This window comes from Pongo abelii, chromosome 15 (genome assembly GCF_028885655.2).
Source record: "Pongo abelii isolate AG06213 chromosome 15, NHGRI_mPonAbe1-v2.0_pri, whole genome shotgun sequence".
In the NCBI taxonomy this organism is placed as follows: domain Eukaryota; kingdom Metazoa; phylum Chordata; class Mammalia; order Primates; family Hominidae; genus Pongo; species Pongo abelii.
In genome coordinates this window covers 97977842-97993582 of record NC_072000.2, presented here as the reverse complement: position 1 = coordinate 97993582, position 15741 = coordinate 97977842, and the positions used below count along the sequence as shown (strand labels likewise).

The 15741-nt window shown below is 39.9% G+C and overlaps 1 protein-coding gene across 19 annotated transcripts in view; it reads right to left on the bottom strand.

Moving 5' to 3' along the window:
- The window catches only part of UNC79 (unc-79 homolog, NALCN channel complex subunit), a 280888-nt gene that overhangs the window by 86586 nt on the left and 178561 nt on the right, over positions 1-15741 (bottom strand). For 17 of the 19 annotated variants that reach the window (XM_054530438.2, XM_054530441.2, XM_024231534.3 and 14 more), the window contains 5 exons: positions 11428-11714; positions 7275-7457; positions 6202-6364; positions 3506-3655; positions 1706-2926 (listed from right to left, as the gene is read on the bottom strand). In XM_054530438.2, coding sequence (XP_054386413.2) covers positions 1706-2926; positions 3506-3655; positions 6202-6364; positions 7275-7457; positions 11428-11714 — 2004 coding nt within the window. The remainder of the gene's footprint in view (positions 1-1705; positions 2927-3505; positions 3656-6201; positions 6365-7274; positions 7458-11427; positions 11715-15741) is intronic. The other 2 variants (XM_054530435.2, XM_054530432.2) reach the window with 2 other exon arrangements.

Genomic DNA, 15741 nt, shown 5'->3' with positions numbered 1-15741 from the left:
TGCACACTAGAACCTACCTGCAACCTACACATCACAGAGACTCACCCTGTGGACCTCAGCTTCGTATGCACCAGCCCTATAGACCTCTATCATTTCTAGGTCAATGCCCTCCTCCTTCCATATGCAACCATGTTCCTGGCCCCAAACAATAAAAAGGTGTCCCAGTTTCCCTGAAAGCCTTCTTAACTTCTTAAACTTTCTTGTTGTGAACAAGGACCATTTTTTCCCTGCCTGGCTGGAGCGTGACCCTTTCCGAATACGCCAATGTTCATTCAACAGATTTTTACAGCGTGTTTTTGAGGTAGACAGCTCTGTCCTATGAGCTAGAGGACAGCTAGAAACCTCTGGAAATGCCTGGGGCAAATAAAAAAGCCAACTGCATTCCCTTAGAAGTTGCTTTTGTGTGGAATAGCGGGAAAATGTGACTGGAATCAGGCACTGCTTCTGTCTGGCCATGTGACCTGGTGCATCACCTCCTCTATCTAAGCGTCGGTATCTTCCTGTATAATATGAGGGGCTAGGCTAGAGGTCTTTAAGACCTTCAACAGTTTTTAACATTCCACAGTCTATGTATCTACTAAAATAATCATCCCTAGTCAATTCCATTTTTTCTAAAGTCCCACTAACTTTTTAATTTTATTTTATTTTTTTAAATGGAGTCTCACTCTGTCACCAGGCTGGAGTGCAGTGGCGTGATCTCACCTCACTGCAACCTCCGCCTCCCAGGTTCAAGCAATTCTCCTGCCTCAGCCTCCTGAGTAGCTAGGATGATAGGCGTGCGCCACCATGCCCAGCTAATTTTTGTATTCTTAGTAGAGATGGGGTTTCACCATGTTGGCCAGGATGGTCTTGATCTCTTGATCTCGTGATCCGCCCACCTTGGCCTCCCAAAGTGCTGGGATTACAGGCATGAACCACTACACCCAGCCCCATTAACTTTTTTTAAAAGATCTGAACTAAGAAATGAAGATGGGTTCTGATCAGTGTTGCGGTAACATTACAGAAGACTGTGTTATAGGATGAGGTGGATCATGGGCTTGCCATTTCTTTCAAGTTATCTTTCTTAGAAACAATGCCTCCAAGCAAACACAAGAAATGGCCCCTGAGGCAGGAAATCCATGGGCTGTGATAACTTCATCACCAAGTGATGACCGTGGGTTAGGGTCTAGGCTGTAACTGGTATTTTTTGGTTTCTGATATTTGGTTAGTATCTACAATCAGCTGTATGCCCTGTAAATGATTATACAGTCAATTCTTAACCATTCTAGAGCACTCTTTGCTTTATTTTAGACTTCACGTTGGGTCCTTCTTTGGACTAGATCATAGTTCACCAGTATAGAGCAGAGAAAAAAAGAAAGCAAAGAGTTCAAGTTAATGACTTTTGCTGTTTGAGGAAGGCTGAGATGATACCTGGATTATCCTGATACGAATTAACCAATGCATCTCACTACCAAGGGTGGTCAAGAATTGACTGCAGAGTTTAAAACAACAAAAACAGAAACATTTATGGAGCCAGTAGAACCACATCTGCATCCAACATTGTCCAGTAAACAGGAAGGATTCAGAGTGATTGCGAAGCCATTATAATGTCACACCCTGACATTATAAGAGTTTGAGTCTGATGCATATTCAGTGCCGGTACCCTACCAAACAAGATGCACAAACTTAAAGTTAAGGCTGGGAGAAAGAAGAGAGGCGAGCTTACCTGGATCTTTCTGTTCTCCCAGTTTGTCTAGAATGTTGAAGGAGATGTCGAGGTACTCTCTCTGGATAGCACTGACAGCAATCTTCCTCTGTTTCCTCTGCCTGGGAACAATCTGAATCTTAAATTCGGATTCCTCAGCTCCATCCTCTTCCACCTTCCTTTCAGGATTCTGTTCTGTATCAGATTCTGCACTGGTATCAGGCTTCTCACTTTCTGTGGGGTTCTCCACATCTTCGGGAACTTTGAGGAGGACGGTTTTTGCCCCTGAACTTGGCATCAGCTCCCCAGGCTTCTCCCCCTCGGTGCCCAGGTCAGGGTGATCATCCAGTGACATCTCAGGGAGAGCAAACGACTTCTGAAGGAGGTCTCGTTTTTGCTTCAGCGTTAGTGGGCTACCGCAGGAGAACTCTGGCAGCTCCTCTGGCTTTGAGGATCCTTCGGCGTCCATAGGGTCTTCCAGAGTGATGAGGGCAGAGTCCGTGTTCCCTGCTGACTGAGTATTTCCTGAGTCCTTAGAAGAAAAGTCTTTGGAACAATCCTCCACACTTACTTGTACAAGCGGAGTTGTGCTCAGGCTGAGGACGGAAGGATGGCTGAGGACGGAGGGAGAAGAGGCAGCATTTTTATCGGAGGGGCCATCATTGCCTTGGTTCATCGTCTCCTCTTCTTCGTCACTCTCGACTATTCTGAGAGGGGGAAGAGGCTCAAATACAAGAGAGTCGCTGTCGGAGGTTGACAGTATAGAGTGTTTTTCAGGCCCCGAGGTTGAATCTGAGGACAGATCTATCAGGTCTAAATCCTCTTTAGGAGCAGGCTTTACCGGCGAGTCAACTTTCACCTCGAACGTCTCCATACAGTTTAACCTAACCTCTGGTATGACAGGCCTTCGAGCATCTGGAAACCCTTCCATAGCTGGGTTCTCGGGGATTTCACTATTGTCAGGCCTTGTAGCAGAGTTCTGTCTAGAACGTCCAGGGTCGTTTGATCTTTGTGCGATATACGCAGCTTGGGTCGGAGGCTTCTCTATGTCACACCGATCTATGCACGACTTCCTACGATGTTCGTCTAATGTAAACAAAAGCGAGTCTGCATTCCCTATATCAAGAGATTTTTGTTTGAAAGAGCGTAGCTTTTTTTTCGGAATGCTTTCTTCTCTCACACAGTGGAGAAGGCTGTCTTGTAATGCACCCGTCTCTCTATATTCAGCCAGTTCTATTTCACCTGATCAAAACAGAAAAAGCTAGTACTATTTTACTTGGAGATTTCACCACTTTTTCCCCTCATCCTTGGGCACACAATTGGCATAAATCATCATCACAATCCCAGCTCCACCAGGAGGGAAAACGAACTTTCTGGCCAAGTTTTTGTAAGGTTCGTTCTAATTTCAAAAACTGGAAAATTTACGAATGAAAAAAACCAAAATGGCAGTTTAAGATCTGATTTCCAAAATCGGGCTTCGGGATAATTCCTCAGCTCTGTTCATTTGTGCATAGGAGAGGGGATCATTTTTTGGCTGAGGCAGATCTAGGAAACTGTATTCAAATCGTGTGGAAGAGAAGCAAACATTTTGCAACAAATCAAATCAAGCAATGGCTCTCAAAGACGATCATGACATTAATGATGTATCTGTCGATTCACGTATATATATAAATGTGTATATATATATACTGTTTGTGCATACATATATATAAATCAACGGTATTAAAATGTGTAGTAACATAATAAAATTAAGATTTCACCCCAAACAAACGGTAGAGTACAACATTTCTGCATAAAATTACTAAGAGAAAAAATTCATACTTCTCTGAACATTCATCTCAACCGGCTGATATTTCACCATTTTGCTGCCGCCTATTCTTTTCAATCTTGCAAAAAAAGTTTGAGACTCTTTATTGCAGGGTCCAGTAGGTGTATCATGAATATCAGATTCATCAAAAACACTATCTTCTTCTAATTGGGGAGAGAAAGTCAAAATTACACTTAAGAGGTTATTCTCTCTTAGGCTGTGTCTACACAAGCATTTCAATGAAAGCATTATGGAACAAGGTCTGGGGTAGTTTCTGCACCAGCCCAAGTCTAGCCATGGGTTGGTATTTCATCCAGGCATCAAATTCTCCATCTATTGGACAGAGCAAGCTGTTACAAGATTGCCCATCACTTTTCACACGGCAATTGGCAGCATTTTTAAAGAGAGGCTTCTTGAGAGTCCAATAGCACCTTTTTGGGAAACTTTTCCAGTGCGCTTAACACCAGATGACACATAGATGTCAGCTACTTTTTCCAGGAGCCTGTGACACTGCTTGGACTTGCCTGCTTTGCGTGGATTTTCAGGCTGATTTGGCGAAAGGAAATTAAACAAAATGAGTGGATCTTGGCCTTTCCAAAAAAGAAAAATAAATCTGCCTTTCTGGGATTTGGTAACTGGCATAGACACAGCCTAACAGTACATGCACCTTATATGGTGTGAATGCAAAATACTGTACTCTACATTTGATAATGAGACACGCAACACACAGAAAAAGCTTAGAAAAGCCACTTGTCATCTCAAAAGCTCCACGAATGATTATGGACTGAAAGAGTAAACAAAGGAAAAAGAAAACAGAAAATAACATTTCCTCCTATTAAAGTAAGACTCTTCTCTGAGGAGTTTACCACGTGTAACTATTATGGATCTCATGAATCCCAGAAAGAATCTTTGACACTTATGATCCCTAATCCTACATAAACAAACCGGTCACTTCGAGTGCCTGTTGAACTTGTTTCTACGTCCTCCATTCTATACCCATGTGGCCATTTTTAAATCCAAGATAAACCCCAAAATATGTTAATGAGGAAAGAGTTGATATGTTGCAACCCATAAAGTTTACTTAACCAATTTTCTTCTTTCGTCCTTTTGAAAGGCCAAAGCCACGTACAAAGTGGCAACAGAAAAAGCTACTAAAATGCATTTAATAGCATCATAAATGGAGTTAACCTACTATTCAAGTTGAATATCACTGAACTCATAATGTTTGACCTGTATTTACATCTACCTATATGACAAATGAGGCTCAGGTGCGATTATGATCATTCAAGTTTTTTTTAGCATAAGGGCAGTATGTGCATCAAGTTTTAAGGACTGACCCTGTTCTAATGCACAAAATTCTACAAGTAAATGCAACTTGAAGCAGTAAATTTTAGATGAAATAACCATACTAAACTTTTTAATTAGATAAAAATAAATGTTAATCAAAATGAATTTGTTTTTAAACACAGTGAACTTCCACAAAGATGGGAATGCCTATCAAATTCCCATGTTTCTGGGGAAATGCAACACAATAATCTGTTTTACTTCTCTATTTCCTTTTTGGAAAAATATCCATCGAAAAATGCAGTTTTTCCAACCAATAGTTACGTGACTTGCATTACATAACTTTGAAACAATTTTCAAAATGCATTGAAACAATCAAGACTGAAAGACCACAAGATGGCGCCTCCCATCCAGAAAGGTTCATCAGGGTTTGGCCCAAACTCTAAGCCCACACTGAAAACATCCACAGCTTAACAGATCTCCCCAATTTCCCAGAGACTAAACCCTAAACTGGTAGACAAGATATTCTTTAGGAGGGATCTGAATGGTACCAGAACTTAAAGAACCTAGTTCTCGAGTTCCGTCTGTAGCCAAACTAGATTTTTGGAACTTTTCAGCAATAACAAACAGTGGAACACTGGCTACAATTTATACTTTTGAGATATCTCCAGAGCAGTCCTACTAAAAGAGACTCTACTAACCTCATAAAGGGTCACTGGACACTTGGTTTTCTCCAAAGACTAGATTAAATGATGTCAGTTTAAAATCTAGTCAGCCATGACTTACACTAAAAACTAAAAATATACACCCTGGTTCTTTGTGTCTCACCTGAAAACAGGCTGCAATTTTACTCTAGCTAAAGTTGCATTCTACTGCCTCCTTTTAGAAAAAGGTAGCAATAGAAAAAGTGTTGATAATGGAGATAGCTTACACCTATGCAACAAAAATGTTTCATTTCCCTTGCCTTGAATCACTTTGTATTGAATTAAAAGTCTAGGGAAAAGCACTTCAGCAAACTTAGACTCCATTGAAACTCTATGAGCACAAAGATCAGGGGCAAACTAGAGACCTACAAAGAATTGCTCCACTGTGTGCCAACCAAGACTTATTTTATAGCCCAAAAACGAGATGCTTCTAACACGTAAGAAAAGGCTCACAAAGGCTCCCGATTCAAACAGCAGAAAATATTTTACAAAATATTATTTCTTACGATATAGGCTTTGGAAGTATATCAATTATTCCTCTTGAATGCTCAATTTCAAAGTTAAAGCAGCAACATTCACGGTAAGTTGGAAAATTAAGAAAGTGATTTTTTTTTTTTACTCCAGAATGATATCTGGGAACACTCCTCTATCTCCTAAGAAAACATTGTCCAGAAATCTATTATGTATTGAAGCTAGGTTTGGGATGGAATTTAGATATGTACCTTTTTCTTTTTCGCTGTATCTGCTTATGTTACTGTTGTCACTGTACAAAGGTCCTGCCGTGGCATGGGGCTTGCAGCTATGATACTGCGCATTGAGTGTATTGACTGTTATGTGAATCAGATGCAGCAGGATCTTGCTGATATCACAGTCTCGGTATGGATACTGCCCAGTGAAACGAGGGAGAAAAAGATAAATGGTTATTTTAAAGGGTAAGCTTTTCCACCTGATCTTGCTGGATACTTTTTGCAATATCTCTTGGGGATAAATATATATATGAGAGAGAGAGAGAAGTAGAAACAAATTCTGCTCATGGCCTTATTTATTTGTTTAGTTAGAGACAGGGTCTCACTCTGTCGCCCAGGTTGGAGTGCAGTGGCGTGATCATAGCTCACTGCGGCCTCAACCTACCGGGCTCAGGTGATTCTCCCACCTCAGCCTCCCAAGTAGGTGGGACCAGGCACGTGCAACCATGCTTGGCTAATTTTTTGTAGAGATGGGATTTCACCATGTTGCTCAGGCTGGGCTCGAACTCCCGGAGTCAGGCAATCCACCCACCTCGGCCTCCCATAAGTGCTGGGATTACAGGAGTGAGCCACCACGCCCTCCTCTATAGCCTTATTTTTACAAGGGACCATATTCATTTCCTCCTTCACCAAACCACTGACAGCAATGCATGCCAGTTCATAGTTACATTTCTTTTCAAGAAAATTATCTGGCATAAACATTTAGTGGATGAATACAATTTCAGATATCTTTTGTTTTCTGAAATAATAATTTAATACTTAGATAAAATACAAGACTGAGTATACACAGAGGTTCTTGATCAATAGCCTACCATTTATCATTCTTTGTTTTATACATTTTTAGAGCATATATTGACAGGGCCTCCCATTTCTATTTTCATTTCAATAGCTCTTTGGTTCTTAACAGTAATTGCATATCCTGATCTTCCTTCTGAAGGTCAAACTTTTATTCTACAAAATTTTCAACTGAAGACTCAGGTGTTCTCCTAATGCTATACACTCTCTAAGAGAACTATTGCATCCAAAACAGCAGTGACCACCCAGCTCACCTTGTAAAGGATGACAAGCAAGGCCTTCAACCACATCTGCCGGATGTGAGGCTTTAGGGACCAGAGGGAGCAACGAGGCGGCTGTTGGAAATAATGCCGGAGTTGAGGACAAGAGCAGTATTTGAGCACCTGAACCACTAAGGGGAGAAGGTGTTTTCCCAAGTTAATGTTATAGTCCATAACCTGAAATAGAAAAAATATTAATAACTGATGGAAAACTACAAAGAACACTCAGAAGTCAAAAGGAAAAATTTGAGCCATCCCAGTGGTTAAAATTTTTAACAGGCAAAATATTTAACAGGCATCCCACAGAATATTAAAAGTAATGGCTAGTACGCAAGAAGGAGGAAAAGCCCAACCTCACAAAAAATTTTTGAAACTTGTAAATGAAAATAGTTTTAATCTAATTAATTATTTATTTCAGTACCTATTGAAAATAAAATTTTGTCCATTCAACTATTAACCAGAGTTAAACTAGACAATGAAGAAACCTAGTATTGGTAACCACCTGCAGAAATGGGAATTCCTAGACAACCGGCAATACTTGGTTCAATCTGAACCAAGTATTATACCAACCAAACTTGATACAATCTTTCAGGAGAACAATTTAGCAATATATATTCAGGAATAAGAAAAAGCACATGCCAGGTGCAGTGGCTCATGCCTGCAATCCCAGCACTTTGGGAGGCTGAGGCAGATAGATTGCTTGAGCCCAAGAGCATGCTCGGGCAACATGGCGAAACCCTGTCTCTACCAAAAATACAATAATTCGGTGTGGTGGCACACACCTATAGTCCTAGCTACTTGGGAGGCTGAGCTGGGAGGATCCTCTGAGCCTGGGAGGTCGAGGCTGCAGTGAGCCATGATCACACCACTGCACTCCAGCCTGGGCTACCAGAGTGAGACCCTGTCTCAAAAAAAAAAAAAAAAAAGGAAAAAAGAAAGAAAGAAAAAGCACATACCCTCTAATACAGCCATTAAATATATCCCAAGGAAATAATCAGACAAGTGTTCCAAAATGTATGTATAAAGAAATTCAACATGGTTTTGTTTATAGTCACCCCAAACTGAAAACAACCTCCATATTCAATAATATGGAATTAGATAAACAAAATACTGTTTGTATAACTACAGAAAACTATGTAGCCATTACACAGAATATGATACAAATTTATTTACATGATATAAACTTCATAATAAATTTTAGGTTTAAAAAGGTTGCACCAAAATCTCAGAAATTACCACTAAAGAACCATGTAAGCAAACACCACCTGTTTGCCAAAAACCCATTGAAATAAAAAAATTTTTTAAAGGTGGCATATATATCAGTATGTATAATATGAACCTATTATTGTAAAAGTGTGCAGACATACATATGTGAGTATGAAATTATGTATGTGTATAAATTGGGAGGGAGCAATATATGCCAAAATGTTAGGAAGTTATTTTTGACACAGGTTTTCTGGAGTTATACAAACCCCATATAAAAATTTAATTTTTAATTTTTAGCTTACATTTCTTTTTTTTTGAGATGGAGTCTCACTCTGTCGCCCAGGCTGGAGTTTAGTGGTGCAATCTTGGCTCACTGCAACCTCTACCTCCCAGGTTCCAGCAATTCTCCTGCCTCAGCCTCCCATGTAGCTGGGACTACAGGCACGCGCCACCACAGCCAGCTAATTTTTGTATTTTTAGTAGAGACAGGGTTTCACCATATTGGCCAGGCAGGTTTCAAACTCCTGACCTTGTGATCCTCCCACCTCGGCCTACCAAAGTGCTGGGATTACAGGCATGAGCCACCATGCCCAGCCTTGAGTTTAGCTTATATTTCTAAAGTAGACATGCATAATGTTGATTTAGAGGGTGGGGAGAAGAAGGAGGAAGAGTTTGGTATCTGAAACAGTGACAGCTGAGAAAAAGCGGTGATCCATCCAGTTATCAGCATCAGCACAGGACGACTACACGCACATTACTCTCACGTTGCTTATCTTTGTTCATTATGTTACAGTCTATTTGAGCTAATTGACAATAACAGCAATCATCTATTGAGTTCCTACCATGAGACAGGCATTGATCAAGGTGCTTTGCAATATGTTTCCTCTAATCTATCAAAAAAGGAAATCTGTGTACCAATAAGCAAGCAAGCAGAGAGTGCCTAAGCCCTAGCAGCTAATAACAGAGGTGGAGCTGAAATTCATATCCGCATCTCTGTAGCCCCAAGTCCTCTATCTTTGCAGATTGGTGCAGCTGTTCTGGAGAGTGAGATTTGTAGCATTGACCAAATTAGGCTTACATTTACCCTACAACCCAGCAATTCTTCTGGATCCATCTCCCTAAGGAATTCTCACATTGGCTGATAAGGTGCGAATACAAAGATGCTTATTATTGAACTGTTTGGGGTAGTGAGGCATTGGGAGCAATATGAGTCCATCACTAGGGCAATGGATGAGTAAAGTATGGTGTCTGTCCACCATGGCATGCAATACAGCAGTTAGAAGTAGCAGACGCACATGGAAAAGCCAGTGATGATGGTGGGGCATAAAGTTAAGTTGTATGATTAATTCAACTCTCTCCACCTGAAGCCAAAAAAGGAAAAGGACTTTTTTTTTTTTTTTTTTAAACCACACAAACAGTGGCTCACAGCTGTAATTCCAGCACTTTGGGAGGCCGAGGTGGGTGGATCACTTGAGGCCAGGAGTTCAAGACCAGCCTGACCAACATGGTGAAACCTCGTCTCTACTAAAAATACAAAAAAATTAGCTGGGCGTGGTGGCGGGCGCCTGTGATCCCAGCTACTCCGGAGGCTGAGGCAGGAGAATGGCATGAACCCAGGAGGCGGAGCTTGCAGTGAGCCGAGATTGCGCCACTGCACTCCAGCCTGGCAACACAGCAAGACTCCGTCTCGAAATAAATAAATAAATAAATAAATAAATAAATAAAAATAAAACCACACAAACAAAAAAGCCTATATTCTCTTATTGTTTAATGGGTACAGAGTTTCAGTTTAGGATGATAAAAAAGTTCTGAAGATGGACGGTGGTGATGGTTACACAACAACATAAAATTACTCAATGCCACTGAACTGTCCAGTTAAAACTGTAAAAATGGCAAATTGTATGTATATTTTACAAAAGAAAAAATATCTCCCACACTCCCTTGATGATACCAGGCTACCAATTCTTTTTTTTTTTTTTTTTTTTTTTTTACTGTGCATGAAAATGTTTGATAAAATGGTAATTTTAATAGATAAATGTAAATTTGAGGGTGTAATACCAAATGGAAAGTAGCTGAAACACACAGAGAAAACAAGGCTTTACATAGCTCCAAATTTAGCTGTTTTACACTAAACAAAGTATTAGAACATGTGAATATTAGAACCTCCTTCTAACTGGAAAGATTTCTTCAGTAAGATACAATTGAAATTAATATAAACTAAAATTATAATTTCTAACATAGAATTAACAAACCAAATTTAACTATTTTTAGTTAGCAATTGAAAAAAAATAAGCACAGTGATCTAGAAACCAAGGGTGGCTCACGTCCGTAATCCCAGCACTTTGGGAGGCCAAGACGGGTGGATCACAAGGTCAGGAGATCGAGACCATCCTGGCTAACATGATGAAACCCCATCTCTACTAAAAATACAAAAAATTAACCGGGCGTGGTGGTGGGCACCTGTAGTCCCAGCTACTTGGGAGGCTGAGGCAGGAGAATGGCGTGAACCTGGGAAGCGGAGCTTGCAGTGAGCTGAGATTGCGCCACTGCACTCCAGCCTGAGCAACAGAGGGAGACTCCATCTCAAAAAAAAAAAAAAGAAACCAAATGTAGTAAAATGATTATGTAACTATCATATCAAGGTACAGACACGCTTCATATGCTACAAGGTTAGCATTTTTCTCTCTCTCTCTCACACATACACACACACACACACACACACACACACATACACACAGTCTCTCTCATTCTCTGTCTCACTATTCCTCAGCCAGGCTCCCAATTCTTACTAATGTTCACTTTCCCCTACACACACTCCTGATAATACCAAGCAATTTGTACAAACCTTTATGCTGAACCAATGTTGGCTACATGCTATGTAATGCCTTGCTTCTACTGAAAGTATAAGGATGTGACTTCTGAAAGCTGTTATTACACTTACTTGGGCAATTCCTGCAATGAATGCATTAAAGCAAGTTGACAGGCGCATTTTTTGAGGTGCGATCATGAAGCAACCTTCCTGCTGGTCATAGCCGAGTAAGACGTACAGGTGTCGCTTGACCGTGTTGAAGGCCTTTGCACTGCTGATGTCTGACTCGGCGCTGCTTTCGTCCTTGGCCATGAACTTCATGAGCACTGTAATCAGCTGGTGAACTGTCTGGTGGTCGATCCCAGCGTCTTCTGGGAGCAGGTCCTTGATGGTGTTGTCATTCTCGGGAGATTGTTGTCCTGTCAGTAGAAGAAAGGCTGTCAGTGGGTGGCTCACTCACAAGTAAAGTGACACTAAAATCTCTCTTAGATATTGATAAAGCACCCTTGTTTCTGCTTCTACAAAACTTTCTGCTCCAGACAGACTTTAAGAAACTTAAAGGCACAATATGGCCCAGTAGGCAGAGCCCTAGTCCAGGGGTGAAAGTTATTGTATTCATCAACAACCAAGTAATCTGGGAGAATTAAGGGAATGGGAATAAAAATAGGGTGCTATGAAGCAATATTATCCTCAAACAGTAAGACAAATGCCTACATAAATTTTGCATTTAGCAAATTTTTTAATATGTTGGCAAAGTTTTATCCTCAGTGATAAAGGAAGTTTCCCTTCCAGCTTTGTAAAATAAGCATGTAAGAATAACTACAAAATGTTATAGTCTAAAATCCACTGAGGGCAAAACCACTGGGTTATTTTGTTTAAATTATTATCTCAATTTAGTTATGTTCATGAATCAGCTAGTGCAAAAAACAAATCTTTTCCAAACCCTGAGATATTAGCAATAGGTACTCTTTAAATGAAATAGTCAAAATTATAAATAGCAAATTATAAGCCCTGCTGTATGTCATGAGAAACATACAAGGAAGGGAGAGGACACAAACAGAAAGAGAGCAAAGCATGAACTTTTAAAAACAGAAAAACACCACATGAAGGTGAGCGGAAAGTTCACATGGAAAGAAAAAATACCTTCGCCCTTGGCCTCCTCTTAACCTAGTAAATAACAGCACCTGAGCAGCTCCCTGACATTGACTTTCTCTGTTATTTTTCAAAGTCAGAAATTACCCTGTCTCTCTTTGTTCTTCTGCCCCTTCTTATCAGGTTTGGTTCAGGACTTTGGGAGAAGGAAGACTGATATTTGCTCTTCTATATTTATGGTTTGGGGATTATTCAAAATACTCTTGTCCTTTTTTTTTTTTAATAAGCAACATTAGAATTTTTAAATTGAAAACAAAGGTTTTGTCTGGTGGGTTAGATCAGCACATTGGCATTCTCATCTCTCGTTCTGCAAGGAAACGTTCTACTAAATGATGACAAGCTTTGGTTACAAACCATTATAAACCAAGCCTTGGTTACACCCATTATAATTATGGTATAAAGGATGCAACAAAGAGTTAGGCAGTAATTTATACCTATTAACTCCTCAGTTAATTTGGCAAAATCTCAGCCTTCCGGGACACAGCCAAGAGAAGCGAGGCATAAGAAATGTTTCTGGGAATTGCAGAAATTTGCTGTATCAAGCCCAAATACTTTTTCTCTGGGATAGGAGCATGAAGGTCAAATTCGGAATTTACCAGTTCACACCTGCACATAAGGTAACAAGCTTAGTTGTCGAGTTTCCCAGACAATCAGATGAATGTTGGTCTGTTCAAAAGTGAACTGCTGAGAAGGGATAGTTGACAGTAAGTGAAGAGGCAGCAGAGGCAGCTCAGTTTAAGAGCCTCTAACACAGAGAAAACCATCTGACACACTTCAGTATGATTCCAGGACACTCACACTTTTCTGTCTCATAGAATCTGTTCATGAAGGAATGAATATGTATGATGCACTTTAGAGAAACTTTTTATCAAAAATTATTCAAATAAAACCTAAGAATTTGTTTATTACAGTGTTTCACATGCAGGGTGATCAATAAATTGTTTATATTATAATTACTTATTAGGCATGCATCAGGAAAATCAATGTATGTGGAATACCCTATTTCAATGAGAGGCTAGAAAGGTGAAGCATCACAGCATGTGGTTAAATTAAATGTTCATAATATAGGATTTGACCAAAGACAATACCTATGTAAATCCTTGTAAGGCAAAATAGAAAAAGTTTACAGGGCTATTTTTTCAGCATTGAAAAATAGTTGACTCAGGCCGGGCACAGTGGCTCACACCTGTAATCCCAGCACTTTGGGAGGCCGAGGTGGGAGAATCACTTGAGCCCAGGAGTTTGAAACCAGCCTAGGCAACATGACAAGACCTGGTCTCTACAAAAAATACAAAAATTAGCTGGACATGGTGGTGCACACCTGTAGTCCCAGCTACTTGGGAGGCTGAGGCAGGAGGATCACTTGAGCTTGGGAAGTTGAAGCTGCAGTGAGCTGCGATCATGCCACTCTACTCCAGCCTGGGCAACAAAGCAAGGCCTTGTCTCAAAAAAAAAAAAAAAAGAAAAGAAAAGAAAAAGAAAAATATTTACTCTAGATTTGTTTTTCCACTAGAGTATTACTTTACAACTAGAAGGCCATTATTGCTTTGGACATGTTTGGGCCAAGAATACGACAGGGTCCCCTGCAGGGTTCAATGTTATTATAGCAGCAAGTAATGGCTGTTACAATATAGCTTCAATCTTCAATTCCTTTTAGCTCTGGGGTGCAAGGTTGAAGAGAACATGTGTCACTCAGTCCTGCTCAGCCACCTCATGTCCACACTGGCTCAACTCCAAAGTCCCAGAGTTAAAAACTGGAACTGGAGAGTGTTTGAGAGGAAGTTGCTCCTTTGTTTTATAGTGCTGAGAATGAAGGGACCTCAATACAGAAGAAAGGGAGCTTCCAGCAAGGCCCAACTGGGACCCTGCCCCTGTTTCCTTCCATCCCAATTCAAGTCTAGAAAATAGACCATCAGACTTCAGCTTAAATATTTAAAAATTCTTCTTCTCATTACAAGTGGGCATGTTTCTAAACAATGTGCAACCCTGAGTTTTCCCATCACATTTTCCTGATGATTGTCATTTCATACATGCCCATCTCACTAGATCATTTTCACTGATCTTAAGTTTGCTGCTTTCCCTGAATAGCAAGTAATGAGTGATCTTTAACAAATGTACTGAAAAAAGGATGTTTATGGAAACTTTTGCATAAAAAAATTTTAATCTCTTTTTATTCTAATAATTTACCCCTCCAGAGTGGGCTTTGCAAATCTGCACTTCGTTTATTGCCTCTCTATGAAATAGAGTAAGCTTGTGACTGGTGCACTCTTCATAAAGACAAGTTACCTTAATCAAATCCCTAAGAAAAATGAGTTGTGGATAAGCTGAAATGTTCTCTATAGATAAAGACTATATTAATGTTTTAACCTAGAAAAGGTATGAAATTTCCATTTTAAAACTAAATGCCTACAAGTATTTTCTCTAAGGAAAACAAAACGCTTAACAGTTTTGAATTCTAGTCTATGAAATTCCTATATCTGTCCTAACCATAGAGCGTTAACATGTTAAAGTGTCTGATTTTATATTTTCTATAAAAAGAAAATATAATTATATTTATAATTATGGAGGCAGAGCTATTCCTACCATACCTTTAATGTGGACTGATTCCATGACAATCTGCCCACAGAGCTGTATAACTGACTGAAACTCCAAAGTGTAATACAACATTATTTATTCAGATGATTTGAAACCAGGCAGGATCAGGATCTGCATTTCCAGACTTATCTCCTATTATTTCACCCAAAATGGTCAACGTTCTTACAAGCTGGGCTACTCATGGGTCTCAGAATGGAGCCAACGTTTTTCCCTCTTTGCACCTTTGCTCATGGTGCTCTCTTCACCTTGCAAGGTGGTTCTCTATCCTCCCCCAACAATTTTGTATTATAAACTGGTCCCCAAAAGCCATTCTTATTAGATATACCCAATATTCCTCTCAGCAATTGGATGTGATCCCTAAATTCTTTAAATTTCCAAGGACAAGAAAGGAGGGAGGACAGGAGAGAAAAAAAGAATGGAGGAAAATTTCCTTTAGCATTTTCCTAACTCCATGTGGCTAATGATAATTATGCAAGGCAGAACATTTTGTGTATTCATTTGCCTTAATACTCTAATAAGAACATAGGCTTCTTGAAGGCAAATGACATATTTTATCCATCTTTACATCCCTCACAGAATAGGGGCCAATGTCTGACATACAGTAGATACTTAATATACATAAATGTCTGTCAAAGTGCACTAAACTCAAATAAATGTCAGAGCTTACATTCTGTATAAGAGAAAAATTGATAAAGTCCC